We start from the raw sequence: 18,972 nt of genomic DNA on the forward strand, positions 1-18,972 counted from the left end.
TACTATTGATCATAGTATATTATTAAGTAAACTAGAAAAGTGTGGTGTTGGGGGAGTTGGGTGGAGTTGGCTGTCGAGCTATCTAAGAAACAGGCAACAGTTTGTGCAGATAGGTGACCATAAATCTGAATTCATGAAGATTACATGCGGGGTACCACAGGGGTCAATATTAGGTCCGAAATTATTCATAATATATATCAATGACATATGTACAATTTCGCAAGTACTGAAATTTTTGTTTGCAGATGACACCAATATTTTTTGTTCCGGTGAGAATTTGCAGCAGACTTTAGAGATAATCACAACTGAAATAAATAAACTAAAACTATGGTTTGACAAAAATAAATTATCATTAAATCTAAGCAAAACAAAGATTATGTTGTTTGGGAGACACAAAATAGATTGTAATGTAGAATTGATAATAGACAATACTAAGATAGAAATGGCACAGGAAATTAAATTTCTTGGTGTGATTTTGGATCCTAAAGTCTGCTGGAAACCTCATGTAGGATACGTACGAGCAAAACTGGCAAAGTGCTCGGCAATTCTGTGGAAAACAAAATATCTTCTTGATAGTAAATCTTTGCATACTCTATATTACTCATTATTTTTGCCATATCTGACTTACTGTGTCGAAGTCTGGGGAAACACCTACAAAACCACTCTGCAGCCGATATGTACAATACAGAAAAGAGCAATAAGGACAATAAACAAAACAGGATACAGAGATCACACAAACTCACTATTCATAAAATCACACATGTTGAAATTTATGGATCTGGTCAAATTCAGAACAGCACAAATAATGTACAAAGCGAGAAATAATCTATTGCCAAAAAATATACAAGGAATGTTTAGTGAGAGAGAGGGGGGATATAATCTAAGGGGAGACCTAAATTTTAAAAAACCAAAGGTTAGAACAAATATGAAAAGCATGTGCGTATCGAGCTGTGGGGTGACTTTATGGAACAGACTGGAGACAGAAATAAAACAAAGTGCAAATATGAATCTGTTTAAAAAAAGGTACAAAAAAATTTTTTAAACAAGTATATTGAAGAGGAAGTATGTTAATGGAGGATGATGAGGGATAAATAGAACAGGGTTGATTGTTATATTAGAACTAACTTAGTATATGGTATATATTTATTTATGGGGATAGATATCTTCATATTTACAGGGATAGGTATGTAGTAGATATTTATTTTTGTAATTATATATTTATATAGATATTTATGAAGTGTATATATGGTATAAAGTGTATATATATATTTTTGTAATTATATATTTATATGGATATTTATGAAGTGTGTATATATGGAATGAAGTATATATTTAATTTTGTAACTAAATATTTATATAGATATTTATGAAGTGTATGTGTATGATATATGTGGTGTGTGTGTGTGTATATATATATATATATATATATATATATATATATATATATATATATATATATATATATATATATGGTATGTAGAATATATTTATTTTTGTAATTATATATTTATATGGATATTCATGAAGTGTATATATGGTATATATTTTTATAGGTGTATTAATGTAGTTTGGATTTCGGGGTAGTTAAAAAGGGGTGGGAAATAAAAAAAAAAAAGTATTGTACTTCTTCCCACTCCTTTTTCGAACAATGTGCGGTGTATTGTAATGTATTAGCTCTTGGTTATTTTATTTCTTTTTTTGTCACTTTTTTTCATTTTCTTTCTTTTGTATGTACAAATAGTGACATTTTTATACATGTTCGAAATAAAATTAATTCATTCATAAATACAAAACTGAGATATGAAATATGTTTGGGAAAAAAATGGTTTGATTTAAATTTGATCCAGCTACTTGATATTTAACGTTACAGAATACGAAAAGGTCAAAATCCAATATGTATGTTTTGGTGTTCATTTGAAATTGAAAGCTGTAAAATTGTATTGAACAATATGTAACCGATACTATTCAGGGTTTTTTTCTAGAAAAATTTAGTATGAGGGCGCTCACCATGGCGAGGGAGCGAAGGGGGGGAGATGGTGCCGGTTGTCCCCCCCCCCGCCGTGCAAAGCCTTTGAAAAATGCTCCAACGGGACATTCTGAGGCTGTCTGAGAGGGAAATTGTAACAAATTGTCTGTCAACATTGAAAAAGAAAGAAGCAATCATCTTCTGCCCCGGACAGTCTTTGGCTTTCTTCCGCTTCGTGCCGCGGGATGACATCTTTAAATGCCCAAGTGTCAACAAAAACAACTCGCAAACTACTTCTGTCAAAAGCTCCCACGCCGGTGGGTGAAAGGTCATTCAGTCTCGAGAAATCTCGCTCTACAAGTCAGCCGACCTTGTATGTAACCCATGTCAAATCTCGTGAGAGCAGCCGCGACAAGTAAACAACTAAACAACATGGCGCCTCAGTCTGGAAAACGCCAATTCGGATTGTTTTTGCACCGTCTGGCGGTGTATCTACTATGATTGGAATATTTTTGGAGCAATTATAACGTATTTGATGATCAGACACATTGTCACGTAGTGTTGCTGGGATGTTTTCACGGAGTCGGTAAGGGGGCGCACGCCGAGAGTAAGAGGGCGCAGCGCCCCTGTTCCCCCGTTTAGACGAAAGCCTGCTATTGTTACTATTTTTTTTTTCCTTTTTGTTTCTTTCCTTAATTCCTTTGGCATAAAAAAAGATTTATTAATTTATGAAATGTGATGAGGGTAGACACAAGCTTTTGCTTCAGTCTAATCCTTTTCGGTCTTTCTTGCTGATATGTATGTAACCAGTGTGTATGTTATTGAAAGTTGAAATTACCGAAATAAATAATTAAATCTAAAATAAGCAGATGTTGCACTGGTAGGATGGCGTCCAATTTCGTTGTACGATATACAATGACACACTTTTATATTCAAAAGCGGAGCTCTCCGTCTCATGATTTCTCCTTCCACACACACTTGCCACATTAGTTCACTACCCATCAAGTTTATTTTTGAACATCAACATGCTTCTAGGATATGTTGCATAATCACGGTCACCTACTTCTACGTTTGAGTTGAGAGAGATTTCTTTCACAGCTATCCTAACTTGCAAAAGAACAGGTAGCTTTTCCTCTGGCAGTAGTTATTAAAAAAAAAAGACAGAATAATAGTGTTTCCCTCAGGATTTTGTGAAACTAGGGTCAGTGGACCTCGCTCTGGGGGCATGCTCCCCTGTGAGATAATTTTGTTTATTTTAAAGTTAAATGTATCAAACTGGTGCACTTTGAGAGCAAAATTAAGAGTTTTAGATCTATGAAGACCTTGCACAAAACCATTTTGTGCTTTAGTAATTTAAGCATAAACACACTGGTTGTATTGATATGAATGGTGATGCCACAGCAAAAAGGCCACACCCGCAAAGCATGGTTAAGGAGTTTCAGTTCATAAACGGTTTAAAAAAATGACCAGAGCATACATTTTAGCCCTCAAAGAAATTAAGCAGAAGTGGTTACCTGTGTTCAACTGGTTTATTTATTTTTTTAGAAAATTTAAAATATTGAATAGAGAGCATGCAGAATAATTTCATTTTAGCCAAAAATAAACCTATTTTGAACTCTGGTTAGAGCATGCATTTGTGTTTTGAATGACGAATACATGCTACCGGATGTGTTAGCAGCTTTTCTGACTCAAATAAGCTAAAACTCTACAAATTTAACCGTGCACTGTTTTAAAGCGAGGAGATGAGAGTCGGACATGCTGATGTTAACGTTCTCTAAGCTCAAGTTTGATGAATGCTAATTATCAATGCTAACTTCTCCATTGATGTTATCTGTTTGCTGTTTTAAATTGATAACCATAGTATTGTGTTTGGACTAGTGGATGACTGGAGTGGACACTTGATGTCATCAGTCTCAAATCAAATGGTGTTTGTGTTCTGAAAATGCTTCCGTCACTACAGTCTAGGTAACTCATGGAAAACACTGTAATGAGCGTTGCCTCACGTTTTTAATAAATTATACAATTGCCTGTCTGATTTACCTATCTGTTTTAATAATTATTTGACAATCTGCTGTAGTGCAATCTGGGTCAAATTTTGCAAATGACCTTCTAGCCCATCATAACGTGTGTGACATTCTTCATAATCGATAGCCAACTTTTAATTTGGTGTGCCTTGACATTCTGATTTGACCTTTTGATGTGCTTCAGCCCCAACAAGCTTGGAAATCTCTGGTACATATGATAGTCAGTTATGGTTGGGCAAGTTACAGCAGTTTTAAATGAACATGCAGCCTAGCCCATCTCTAAAGTCCTTCCCGCTCCATGCAGTCAGGCACATTGGGCGGCGCTGACCTTCGTTTCCATAGCCCTCGGCCTCTCACCTATACAGCTAGGGTTACAGGGGGGCTAGTCCTCTGGTAACCGCGAGAGGCAACAGCCTAGTCTATAGCTATGTTTTAATGTCCATTTTAAGCTCTTCATTCTGGTCCTTGAAAATGGCATTGCAGGCCAAGTCAGGGTGCTGATGCCCAAACAGTTTGTAGATTTATTTATTTATTTTTTAAACATTTGGAAGCCAGTGCCTGGTTTGTTTGGTTTTTTTGGACCCTCCTTTAATTTTTGACCTTTCCATGGCTTTTGTTTCACTGCTGCACACTGCTTTTGCATTAGTGTAGAATGTTAATGTGCATTAGCTAACTTGGTTGTGATTGACCGGTGAGAACACGTATGCTGTCATGTGAACCTGAAATGACAGGCCCACAGAGAGGGCCGGTAAAAGCACTGCAAAACAAAATCTCTGTTCATTATGCCCTGACGAATAAATGTGACCCAAGATAGCTGGTTCTGTTCAGACAGTCATCCTAGCTTACTTCTCAAGGGAATTTTTACAGCTAGGGGAAATATCCTTAGCAAAATCCATTCCAGTATGTTGCCTTCCCTCTTTTTCACGTTCCTGACTGTAGTTGGGAAGCGGGAGTAAATCCGGTTTGCCAGACTCGCTCACTTCCCTGCTCGCATGGCTTTCATAATGCTCCTGGATTCTAACGGGTATATGAGTCAGGACACACACACACGGCACTGGTCTGAACAAAGTAACGTCTTCATATGAAAATAGCACTCATCACCATTACAGTCGTGGCTAACTCCACATACAGTGCTCAGCGTAAATGAGTACACCCCCTTTGAAAAGTAACATTTTAAACAATATCTCAATGAACACAATTTCCAAAATGTTGACAAGACAAAGTTTAAAATAACATCTGTAACTTATAACGTGAAAGTAAGGTTAATAATATAACTTAGATTACACATTTTTCAGTTTTACTCAAATTAGGGTGGTGCAAAAATGAGTACACCCCACAACAAAAACTACTACATCTAGTACTTTGTATGGCGTCCATGATTTTTAATGACGGCACCAAGTCTTCTAGGCATGGAATGAACAAGTTGGCAACATTTTGCAACATCAATCTTTTTCCATTCTTCAACAATGACCTCTTTTAGTGACTGGATGCTGGATGGAGAGTGATGCTCAACTTGTCTCTTCAGAATTCCCCGTAGGTGTTTGATTGGGTTCAGATCAGGAGACATACTTGGCCACTGAATCACTTTCACCCTGTTCTTCTTCAGAAATCCAACAGTGGCCTTAGATGTGTGTTTAGGATCATTGTCATTTTGGAAAAGTGCACGACAACCAAGGGCACGGAGTGATGGTAGCATCTTCTCTTTCAGTATAGAGCAATACATCTGTGAATTCATGATGCCATCAATGAAATGCAGCTCCCCGATACCAGCAGTACTCATGCAGCCCCACATAAGGACACTGCCACCACCATGTTTCACTGTAGGCACCATGCATTTTTCTTTGTATTCCTCACCTTTGCGACGCCATACAGTTTTGAAGCCATCAGTTCCAAAAACATTTATCTTGGTCTCCTCACTCCAGAGTATAGAGTCCCAGTAGGCTTCATCTTTGTCAGCATGGGCCCTGGCAAACTTGAGGTGGGCTTTTTTGTGCCTGGGCTTTAGGAGAGGCTTCTATCATGAACAGCATCCATGCATGCCATTCCTCTGCAGTGTACGCCGTATTGTGTCACGGGAAATAGTCACCCCAGTTTGGCTTTCTACTTCTTTAGGTAATTGCAGTGAACTTGCATGCCAATTTTCTTCAACCCTTCTCATCAGAAGACGCTCCTGTCGAGGTGTTAACTTCCATGGACGACCTGGATGTCTCTGTGAGATGGTTGCAGTTCCATCTTTCTTAAATTTTTGTACCACTTTTGCAACAGTATTCTGACTGATAAGTAAAGCTTTGCTGATCATCTTGTAGCCTTCACCTTTGTGGTGTAAAGAAATTATTTTCTTTGGGGAATTCTGAAGAGACAAGTTGAGCATCACTCTCCATCCAGCATCCAGTCACTAAAAGAGGTCATTGTTGAAGAATGGAAAAAGATTGTTGCAAAATATCGCCAACTTGTTCATTCCATACCTAGAAGACTTGGTGCTGTCATTAAAAATCATGGAGGCCATACAAAGTACTAGATGTAGTAGTTTTTGTTGTGGGGTGTACTCATTTTTGCACCACCCTAATTTGAGTAAAACTGAAAAAAAAAAAAAACGTGTAATCTAAGTTAGATTATATTATTAACCTTACTTTCACGTTATAAGTTAAACAGATGTTATATTAAACTTTGTCTTGTCAACATTTTGGAAATTGTTTGTGTTCACTGAGATTGTTTAAAATGTTACTTTTCAAAGGGGGTGTACTCATTTACACTGAGTACTGTAACTTCTGCATAGTGACAAAACCAGCCATATGCTGGGGGGGGGAATCCGGCTAAACCCCTGCTGCAACAGGCCCTCTTAAAACTGCAGGGCATATTTTACAAGTACCATGCAACTATCTGAGGAAATTATGATTAAAACATTGATAGAATTAGACTAAAATTTAAATTGAGTTCCATTGATGAAATCTTGACCAAAAAAAAAAAAGACTAAAATGTAACTACTATTTTCAGGACACAAGACTAAAAGTACATTTAAAATCATTTAAATTAAAGATGAACACTGCTACACTGAACTAAAACAACATTGGCACCCAAATAAATATTACTTGTACAGATCAAAAATATTTTGTATAAAACCCATTTAGAGACAGAACTGACTTTTAAAGTTGTGTATTTTTGTAGCTGTCTGTTTACAGACCAAAACACAAGGGACAGATAGATATTTATCAGAGAGGTCTGATTCACAGCACAGCTTTGCCATGTCAGAAGTAAAGCCTTTTATGAGAAACCTTTCCTTTGCCTAAATTCTGATAAAGCCTTGCCTGCATTTTCCTATAGTTACAGTTGAACTCAAAATTATTAGCCCCCCTTAAATTTTGGAACATTTTCCCAAATATCCTCCAAATGTTTAAAGCATTGATAAAAATTGATATACACAAACAATCACCAGTACTATTCAGATGTTTGTGGTGCATTTTGGAATATGAAATTAGTTTTAGGCTGTCTTTATATGAAATATGGTAAAAATGAGTTGGTCAAAAATATTAGCCCCCATGTAGATTCTTGCTTTTAAAACACAGTTAATTAACCAATCAGCTTTTAAACAACACCTGTGCAATCAATTGGCTTCCTAGCAACACCTGTAGTCAATTGGCTCCATTCAACAGTTTAAAAGGACTCCAAGGAACAGGGCATTTGAATGAATGAGGAGGATTACTATTTGTCACAATGCCGAAGACTAAAGAAATAAGTCTTGAACTCCGACAAAAGATTGTGGAGGCTCATGACAAGGGCCAAGGCTACACTGCCATTTCGAAGAGGTTTACAGTCTCCAGAACTGCAGTTCGGTGCATCATTGCCAAGTACAAGGAGACAAATTCGGTCAAGAACAAACCTGGTCGTGGACGCAAGTGTAAGATCTCAAGAACTCTGGAAAGAAAAATTGTCAGAGATGTCCGTAAAGAGACCCGTACATCTGCAAAGGAAATTGTTGCTGACCTGGCCTCTTCTGGAGTTTGTGTGTCAAGGCACACTGTTGTGAGGGCTCTTCATCGGAATGGGCTTCGGGGCTATCGTCCCAGAAGAACCCCCTTACTAAAACATCGTCACATCAAAGCCCGACTAAAGTTTGCCCGTGAGTACTTGAAGAAGAAAGATGAGTTTTGGAAGTCTGTGCTTTGGTCAGATGAGATGAAATTGGAGCTGTTTGGGCATATGGACATTGCCTATGTATGGCGAAGAAAGGGAGAGGCCTTCAACCCTGTGAACACAGTTCCCACAGTTAAACATGGTGGTGGCAGCATCATGCTGTGGGGCTGTTTTGCAGCCTCAGGTACAGGCAGTCTGGTTCGGGTGCATGGCACCATGAAAAAGGAAGATTACCTAAAAATACTGAAGGAAAACATGCAGAAGTCTGCTCTCACTTTGCGCTTAGGTCATCGTTGGGTCTTCCAGCAAGATAACGACCCAAAGCATACATCTAAAATAGTCCAGCAATACTTCAAGGATACCAAGACCAACGTCATACAGTGGCCTGAACAGAACCCAGATCTCAATCCAATAGAAAACCTGTGGCAAGTGCTGAAAAAGAACGTCCATGCACGAAAACCATCCAATTTGGGCCAGTTGGAACAGTTTGCAATGGAGGAATGGGCCAAAATTCCTCAGGAGACCTGTGCCAACCTAGTGAAAAACTATTCCAAGAGGTTGTTGTCAGTTGTGGGTCAAAAAGGGTACACAATTGACTACTAATGGTCAGGGGGCTAATAATTTTGAACATCTCACTTTTGCTGTTTTTGGTTGAAACTCAGTGTGATAATAAGATATCGTAATGAAACTTGTTGGACAATGTCTTCATAGTGCATTTATTTCAAGAATAAAAACATTTGTTGTCAATGGTCATTTTCATGGAGAAATCAAGAATTATGTTCAATTCCACAAGGGGGGCTAATAATTTTGAGTTCAACTGTACTAAATTCATCTCGGAGCTTGTCAGCTGTTTTGTGAATCTTACAATACAGTCAAAAACCTTTAATTCAGCCTTCATGAGGCTTAATAATATTGGCATGATCCATTGTTCTTGTTTCTGTAAACCTCATTTAAAGCCATATACAGTGGGGCAAAAAAGTATTTAGTCAGTCACCAATTGTGCAAGTTCTCCCACTTAAAAAGATGAGAGGCCTGTAATTTTCATCATAGGTATACCGCAACTATGAGAGACAAAATGAGGAAAAAAAATCCAGATAATCCCATTGTCTGATTTTTAAAGAATTTATTTGCAAATTATGGTGGAACATAAGTATTTGGTCAATAACAAAAGTTCATCTCAGTACTTTGTTATATACCCTTTATTGGCAATGACCCTTTATTGGTAAAACGTTTTCTGTAAGTCTTCACAAGGTTTTCACACACTGTTGCTGGTATTTTGGCCCATTCCTCCATGCAGATCTCCTCTAGAGCAGTGATGTTTTGGGGCTGTCGCTGGGCAACACGGACTTTCAACTCCCTCAAAAGATTTTCTATGGGGTTGAGATCTGGAGACTGGCTAGGCCACTCCAGGACCTTGAAATGCTTCTTACGAAGCCACTCCTTCATTGCCCGGGCGGTGTGTTTGGGATCATTGTCATGCTGAAAGACCCAGCCACGTTTCACTTCAATGCCCTTGCTGACGGAAGGAGGTTTTCACTCAAAATCTCACGATACATGGCCCCATTCATTCTTTCCTTTACATGGATCAGTCGTCCTGGTCCCTTTGCAGAAAAACAGCCCCAAAGCATGATGTTTGCACCCCCATGCTTCACAGTAGGTATGGTGTTCTTTGGATGCAACTCAGCATTCTTTCTCCTCCAAACAGGACAAGTTGAGTTTTTACCAAAAAGTTCAATTTTGGTTTCATCTGACCGTATGACATTCTCCCAATCCTCTTCTGGATCATCCAAATGCTCTCTAGCAAACTTCAGACGGGCCTGGACATGTACTGGCTTAAGCAGGGGGACATGTCTGGCACTGCAGGATTTGAGTCCCTGGCGGCGTAGTGTGTTACTGATGGTAGCCTTTGTTACTTTGGTCCCAGCTTTCTGCAGGTCATTCACTAGGTCCCCCCGTGTGGTTCTGGGATTTTTGCTCACCGTTCTTGTGATCTTTTTGACCCCACGGGGTGAGATCTTGTGTGGAGCCCCAGATGGAGGGAGATTATCAGTGGTCTTGTATGTCTTCCATTTTCTAATAATTGCTCCCACAGTTGATTTCTTCACACCAAGCTGCTTACCTATTGCAGATTCAGTCTTCCCAGCCTGGTGCAGGTCTACAATTTTGTTTCTGGTGTCCTTTGACAGCTCTTTGGTCTTGGCCATAGTGGAGTTTGGAGTGTGACTGTTTGAGGTTGTGGACAGGTGTCTTTTATACTGATAACGAGTTCAAACAGGTGCCATTAATACAGGTAACGAGTGGAGGACAAAGGAGCCTCTTAAAGAAGTTACAGATCTGTGAGAGCCAGAAATCTTGCTCGTTTGTAGGTGACCAAATACTTATTTTACCGAGGAATTTACCAATTAATTCATTAAAAATCCTACAATGTGATTTCCTGGATTCTTTTCCCCCATTCTGTCTCTCATAGTTGAAGTGTACCTATGATGAAAATTACAGGCCTCTCTCATCTTTTTAAGTGGGAGAACTTGCACAATTGGTGGCTGACTAAATACTTTTTTGCCCCACTGTATTGATTTTGTGTAAAAAAAAAAAGTAAATGTGGTATTTTTCTACAGGTATGCATGCAGTGTGAAGAATACATCGATGCCAAAAGAGAGATGCATGTGAATTGGATGAGGTGAGCAGTACACTAGCTGTTGGGTCGTTTTAGTGATTTGATTTTACAGATCCTCATTTGTTGGAAGAACTTTATCTTCATGTCATTGATATCTCCATCATGCTTTCTCCAAGTCTGTAACTCTGATCTGATTTTTTACCTTTTTCTGAAACATTGCCTCACTCTTTTAGGTATGTGAATTGTGCCCGTAATGAAGAAGAACAGAATCTTGTGGCATTTGAGTATCAAGGGAGAATTCTGTATCGTTGCTGTCGATCCATTAACCCAGGACAGGAGCTCTTGGTGTGGTATGAAGAGGAGTACACCAAAGAACTCAGTCCTGCACCTACAGGAACAACCAGACAGCAAGGTGTTACTTTTGTCTAAGAGGTTATAGAGGTTATTTTCTGCATCATTTCGTGACGTGGGGCGGCACGGTGGTGTAGTGGTTAGCGCTGTCGCCTCACAGCAAGAAGGTCCTGGGTTCGAGCCCCAGGGCCGGCGAGGGCCTTTCTGTGTGGAGTTTGCATGTTCTCCCCGTGTCCGCGTGGGTTTCCTCCGGGTGCTCCGGTTTCCCCCACAGTCCAAAGACATGCAGGTTAGGTTAACTGGTGACTCTAAATTGACCGTAGGTGTGAATGTGAGTGTGAATGGTTGTCTGTGTTTATGTGTCAGCCCTGTGATGACCTGGCGACTTGTCCAGGGTGTACCCCGCCTTTCGCCCGTAGTCAGCTGGGATAGGCTCCAGCTTGCCTGCAACCCTGTAGAAGGATAAAGCGGCTAGAGATGATGAGATGAGATTTCGTGACGTTTCTGAGCCTACCAGTGTTTCTGGGATGAAAGCTGTTGTACAATGCAGTCTGCAATAACTAGAGCATTCCCCAGAGAACTCATTTTGGCCTGTTCCACCAACCAAGTAGGTCTTCTCGATCATATGACCGTGACCAACCAGAGAGGGTGAAGTCTGTCAGCTTCCTTTGAGACACGTGAAGTCCGCCCACTGCATATCTTGCTATTGCAAAACTGACAACACTGGTGCTTGAAAGTTTGTGAACCCTTTAGAATTTTCTATATTTCTGCACAAATATGACCTAAAACATCATCAGATTTTCACACAAGTCCTAAAAGTAGATAAAGAGAACCCAGTTAAACAAATGAGACAAAAATATTATACTTGGTAATTTATTTATTGAGGAAAATGATCCAATATTACATATCTGTAAGTGGCAAAAATATGTGAAGCTTTGCTTTCAGTATCTGGTGTGACCCCCTTGTGCAGCAATAACTGCAACTAAACATTTCCGGTAACTGTTGATCAGTCCTGCACACTGGCTTGGAGGAATTTTAGCCCGTTCCTCCGTACAGAACAGCTTCAACTCTGGGATGTTGGTGGGTTTCCTCACATGAACTGCTCGCTTCAGGTCCTTCCACAACATTTTGATTGGATTAAGGTCAGGACTTTGACTTGGCCATTCCAAAACATTAACTTTATTCTTCTTTAACCATTCTTTGGTAAAACAACTTGTGTGCTTAGGGTCATTGTCTTGCTGCATGACCCACCTTCTCTTGAGATTCAGTTCATGGACAGATGTCCTGACATTTTCCTTTAGAATTCATTGGTATAATTCAGATTTCATTGTTCCATCAATGATGGCAAGCTGTCCTGGCCCAGATGCATCAAAACAGGCCCAAACCATGATAGTACCACCACTATGTTTCACAGATGGGATAAGGTTCTTATGCTGGAATGCAGTGTTTTCCTTTCTCCAAACATGACACTTCTCATTCAAACCAAAAAGTTCTATTTTGGTTTCATCCATCCACAAAACATTTTTCCAATAGCTTTCTGGCTTGTCCACATGATCTTTAGCAAACTGCAGACGAGCAGCAATGTTCTTTTTGGAGAGCAGTGGCTTTCTCCTTGCATCCCTACCATGCACACCATTGTTGTTCAGTGTTCTCCTGATGGTGGACTCATGAACAGTAACATTAGCCGATGTGAGAGAGGCCTTCAGTTGCTTAGAAGTTACTCTGGGGTCCTTTGTGACTTCGCCGACTATTACACGCCTTCCTCTTGGAGTGATCTCTGTTGGTTGATCACTCCTGGGGAGGGTAACAATGGTCTTGAATTTCCTCTACTTGTACACAATCTGTCTGACTGTGGATTGGTGGAGTCCAAACTCTTTAGAGACGGTTTTGTAACCTTTTCCAGCCTGATGAGCATCAACAACGCTTTTTCTGAGGTCCTCAGAAATCTCCTTTGTTCGTGCCATGATACACTTCCACAAACATGTGTTGTGAAGATCAGACTTTAATATATCCCTTTTTTTTTTAAATAAAACAGGGTGCCCACTCACACACCTGATTTGTCATCCCATTGATTGAAAACACCTGACTCTAATTTCACCTTCAAATTAACTGCTAATCCTAGAGGTTCACATAATTTTGCCACTCACAGATATGTAATATTGGATCACTTTCCTCAATAAATAAATGACCAAGTATAATATTTTTGTCTCATTTGTTTAATTGGGTTCTCTTTATCTACTTTTAGGACTTTGTGTGTAAATCTGATGATGTTTTAGGTCATATTTATGCAGAAATATAGAAAATTCTAAAAGGTTCACAAACTTTCAAGCACCACTGTATATAGTAAACCACAAGATATTGTTGTAGTTTTATTCATCATGCCCAGTTTAACCAGAAGTAGCGTAAAATGCATGCCCTGTGGATCCCGAGTGGCACAGCAGAAAAGTGTTGTCCCTGTCATCCTCCCCATCATCCAGATATTGCCACTTTCAAATCCTGATGATGCTACAATCATCTGTGGTTGGGAGCTCAAGAGAGCAAAATTGTCTGGGCTCTCTGGGAGGGAGAGATGGCATGCTCCCTCTTCTCTGCCCTGTCAGTTACACTGGCCAGTCATGGGTGTGTGAGAGCACATTTAATAGGAAGTAAGTGGACTGGGCTTTCGTCCGAGTGTGCTTTGCAGCCCCCTGACATTGTATGAGTAAAATGTGGTCAACTGGTGTTTCTTGTCTTGGAGGAAGCACATGATAGCCCTCCCTGGTTGGTAGCTGTTATGTGATACTGGAGAGGAGTCTAATGGGTGGGAATTGGCCATGGCTAAATTAGGGAGAAAATTGGGGAGAAATCAGGGGGGAATGTCCTGTAAACACAATATAGCCCACTAATATATATATATATATAATATTGTAAACACAATATAGGATAATGTCAGACCTCCCCATATTACAGAAACACTGGGGGGGACGTCATTATAATACCTTCAGTGCAATATAACCAGCTGGCTGGAAAGAAGTTAGTTGAAAACACACATGCAGTGTGTCTGAACCAAGCTAAGTTGTTAATTGGATAATGCAGATGTCGGTCAAACCCATCAACCATTATACAAATCAATTGCAACACATTTGCTTTATTTCAGGAGCATATGTGATGGTTATATTGTCAAGCAATTTAACAAGCAATAACAATTTTAGTATTTTTATGGAATTCAATATTTCCACAAGCATCATACCATGGAGAACTTATCTTTTTAATTGTTAAATTTTAGCTCCTTAAAGTGCATATCACGGGTAAATTCAGGAGCAAGATCAATGTAATTCTCCTATTTTATATTCAACTTTGGTCAAATATCTATAACATTCTGCATTCTCTGAAATTTTTTTACCTTGCGCAATACCAGAAAAATTCAGTTGAAATCAAGCCATTTGAGGCGAATCGGTCCACCTCTGGAAAAACTTGGCATTTGAATTTCCCGGCAAACACTGATTTTCGTGATGTCGCGTGCGGAACACCTCCCTCCCTCTACATCAGCGTTGGTTTGTTTATGAGAAAACGACCTGGTGGTTTTCTGCAAATTTCTTCAACGTTATCACGTAATTATTAAAATGGTTAACAGATGTATCGTAGGAGGGTGTAGCAACACCAATCATGATGAGATTAGTACTCGTCGTTTCCCAAAAGACCAAAGAGAGAAATGGGACCGCTTGGTCTACACAGGCTGTGCACTGAAACCGTGCAAGCTCTTGCAGCCTGCTGGCACTTCCGCAGGTGACGTCACAAATCTGGCTCCAGACTCCCTTGGGATTTTTCCAGACGCGTTTTATTTTATTTTTTTCTGCTGTCGACAGATGGTCTTGTGAAAAATTACCCTTCTGGATGAGTGTGTAAAGGGACATACTTTTCATATATCTCATCTCATCTCATTATCTCTAGCCGCTTTATCCTGTTCTACAGGGTCGCAGGCGAGCTGGAGCCTATCCCAGCTGACTACGGGCGAAAGGCGGGGTACACCCTGGAACCCGGACCTTCTTGCTGTGAGGCGACAGCGCTAACCACTACACCACCGTGCCGCCCCCCTTTTCATATATAAAAAAAATAATAAATAAATTGGTCCAGGATATGCACTTTAAACTATTGCAGCTGAAGAACTTCAACATGTTAAGGAACAAATGGTGTCTGATGAATTAACGAACAATTAAACACATGGAGGTTTGGTTGCTTTATTACTACAAATCACACCGTGGTGTTCTTCAAATACTGCAGTAAGGAAATTCCTACTGCTGCAGACCTACTTGAATGCCATCTGAACCGATGCAGTGTGTCTTTTTTTTTTTTTTTTTTTTTTTATACGCCTACATTTAAATTAAATGACTGTTATATGTCTTAATTTATGGATGTTGGCTTGCTTTCATCAATTACATTAATATGAATCATGGGGCTTCACAAAATCCCACAAAACTTAATTTCATGAAATTAGTGTGTAATTGAAATTAATGTGTTTTAAACTTGACAATCTAATCCATACAAAAAAATCCAGATAGAAAATACATATTTGCTTGTGTAAATGCTACCAGAAACTATTTGCAAATAAATCTATCCATATCCAGTTTGATAAATAAGGCCCATTTTTGGATCTTTCAGAACACCAGCGCATTCACACAGGAGAGAAACCGTATCACTGCTCACAGTGTGGAAAGAGTTTTACTCATCAGAGAGATCTCCAACTACACCAGCGCATTCACACAGGAGAGAAGCCGTATCACTGCTCACAGTGTGGGAAGAGTTTTACTCATCAGAGTACTCTCCAAACACACCAGCGCATTCACACAGGAGAGAAGCCGTATCACTGCTCACAGTGTGGGAAGAGTTTTATTCGTCAGAGTCATCTCCAACAACACCAGCGCATTCACACAGGAGAGAAGCCGTATCACTGCTCACAGTGTGGGAAGAGTTTTACTCATCAGAGTAATCTCCAAACACACCAGCGCATTCACACAGGAGAGAAGCCGTATCACTGCTCACAGTGTGGGAAGAGTTTTATTCGTCAAAGTCATCTCCAAACACACCAGCACATTCACACAGGAGAGAAGCCGTATCACTGCTCACAGTGTGGAAAGAGTTTTACTCATCAGAGTCATTTCCAAATACACCAGCACATTCACACAGGAGAGAAACCATATCACTGCTCACAGTGTGGGAAGAGTTTTACTCAGCAGAGTCATTTCCAAATACACCAGCGCATTCACACAGGAGAGAAGCCGTATCACTGCTCACAGTGTGGGAAGAGTTTTACTCATCAGAGTGCTCTCCAACAACACCAGCGCATTCACACAGGAGAGAAGCCGTATCACTGCTCACAGTGTGAGAAAAGTTTTACTCATCAGAGTACTCTCCAAACACACCAGCGCATTCACACAGGAGAGAAGCCGTATCACTGCTCACAGTGTGGGAAGAGTTTTACGACGCAGAGTAATCTCCAAGTCCACCAGCGCATTCACACAGGAGAGAAGCCGTATCACTGCTCGCAGTGTGGGAAGAGTTTTACGACGCAGAGTAATCTCCAAGTCCACCAGCGCATTCACACAGGAGAGAAGCCGTATCACTGCTCACAGTGTGGGAAGAGTTTTACTAGTCAGAGTCATCTCCAAACACACCAGCGCATTCACACAGGAGAGAAGCCGTATCACTGCTCACAGTGTAGAAAGAGTCGTCTCCAACAACACCAGCGCATTCACACAGGAGAGAAGCCGTATCACTGCTCACAGTGTGGAAAGAGTTTTACTCATCAGAGTGCTTTCCAAACACACCAGCGAATTCACACAGGAGAGAAGCCGTATCACTGCTCACAGTGTGGAAAGAGTTTTACTCAGCAGAGTGCTCTCCAAAAACACCAGCGCATTCACACAGGAGAGAAACCGTATCACTGCTCACAGTGTGGGAAGTGTTTTACTCGTCAGTATGATCTCCAACGACACCAGCGCATTCACACAGGAGAGAAGCCATATCACTGCTCACAGTGTGGGAAGTGTTTTACTCGTCAGTATGATCTCCAACGACACCAGCGCATTCATACAGGAGAGAAGCCGTATCACTGCTCACAGTGTGGGAAGAGTTTTACTCAGCAGAGTCTTTTCCAAATACACCAGCGCATTCACACAGGATAGAAGCCGTATCACTGCTCACAGTGTGGGAAGATGTTTGCTTGTTTAGTTACATTTAAGACCTTCAAGTGCACTAACTCAGAGACATTGCATGATTTAAAGTTGTCAAATTAAATATGGTTATTACAGTTTTGACTGAAAATGACCTGTACTTTGAACTTTATTTTTCATGTTACACTGGTCAACAATTTTTCAGAAGTTGTCTGCTTCAGAGATGAAATTGGCTATTATGAAATTTGGTGTGTTGAATTAGAAGTGACAGTTAATCAGCTGATTGGCTATGGTTTCCAAGATATTTAAGATTTTAAATTTTATACTTATGTACATTGTGTAGATTGTAATGTTTTAAATATAAATTGTAAAACTAGGTCTCTTCATGTGTTTATGGTTGGTTTACATGATATTTCACCTGTTGTCTTTATGTAACACTAGAAAATCAGCAAAAAGTTTATATAAATAAAATGTATTATGAACCAAATTGCAAAAACCAATTATGTATCAGTACTGAATAGGTTTCGTCCTTATTCTGTGTGTACGCAGTGGGTTTTTATTTATTGGCAGCTTGTCTCTTGTATTCATGAAACGGAGCATCTCTTAAGCAAAGACTTGATCTTGAGTGCATAGCACTGTATGAATTTTTTTTTTTTGAGCTGATATAAGACAATTTGTTCAGCAGAGTGATGTCAGTTGACTTATGAATGCATCAGCAGTGACTTCTAAGAATAACGTAATGTCATGTATGATGCAATACCGGCTTCAGCTTGCATCATTCATTGTTTTGCCAAAAAAGTAAGTACTATCCAAAGCCACTCATAGATTTATTCATAGAGCCAATCTTGAAAACGAGCCCATGAACAATTTTAAGTTTCATTTTCGTTCTCAGCGATCCAGAATTAGTAAAGTTTGACTACATTTATTTCAGAAGCATTTTGGCTGTAGACCAGTGTTCTATGACTATTTTAAAATCTGTAACCTTATAGTGATGTTTAACATGAGACTGTTAATGTTTTCTTTTGCTCTTAAGTAGTCATTAATTACCACCATACAAATAATGATTTAACTGTAACACTTATCAGTGTAGTACTGCAGCATGAGACTAATTGTTGATGGAATTATTACTGATCAGGATTTTAATGTTTAATGGAAATGTCGATCAAACCAAATGAGTACGGAGCACTTAAATGAAGCTCGTCCGACTATATGCATCCACCTCGTCTCACTGGTTGAGGAGAAGGCATCAGAAGTTGTTTATAATAATCTAGAAATTGTACAAAAACCTGAAAAAAAATTCAGTATGCTTGAAGTTCTTTATCCTAATGTATGTAGCTAAAAAAAAAATCTACGCAGTTGATTCAACTAATTATTTACAGATCCGTGGTTTAAATTCTGAAGTTGTTTCTGAATTTGTGGAATTTCTCAAATCTTGTTGTATCTTTAGACAACAAATTAATTGTTAGAGACATTATTTTGATCACCTGGAAGACTGAGAACAGCATCTGTGTCCATTCTAGATTCAGTAGGGGTGAATCAGAATGTCATAGGATCTAACCGTATTTTTGTTCAGGTTTTTGTATGATTCCTAGTGGTCACACTCCCAATCTAGCACTTGCATTTGTATTAAATATAGAAAATATAGTCATACTTCCACAGTTTGATGCTCCCTCAGACCATTACCTCATCTTTTTTGAAATGTCTTAACAATAATATATGCACCCTGCACACCATCAC

At 39.5% G+C, this 18,972-nt stretch overlaps 1 protein-coding gene across 1 annotated transcript in view; it reads left to right on the forward strand.

Annotated features, from left to right (window-relative positions):
• LOC132865871 (zinc finger protein 431-like) overlaps positions 1–17,630 on the forward strand; it is a 54,642-nt gene extending 37,012 nt beyond the window's left edge. Inside the window, exons 4-6 of the mRNA XM_060898382.1 lie at positions 10,737–10,798; positions 10,969–11,147; positions 15,725–17,630. Of these exons, the coding sequence (XP_060754365.1) occupies positions 10,737–10,798; positions 10,969–11,147; positions 15,725–17,247 (1,764 nt within the window). The 3' untranslated portion in view covers positions 17,248–17,630. The remainder of the gene's footprint in view (positions 1–10,736; positions 10,799–10,968; positions 11,148–15,724) is intronic.
• The last annotated feature ends 1,342 nt before the right edge of the window (positions 17,631–18,972 follow it).

Source organism: Neoarius graeffei, chromosome 18 (assembly GCF_027579695.1).
Source record: "Neoarius graeffei isolate fNeoGra1 chromosome 18, fNeoGra1.pri, whole genome shotgun sequence".
Lineage (NCBI taxonomy): Eukaryota > Metazoa > Chordata > Actinopteri > Siluriformes > Ariidae > Neoarius > Neoarius graeffei.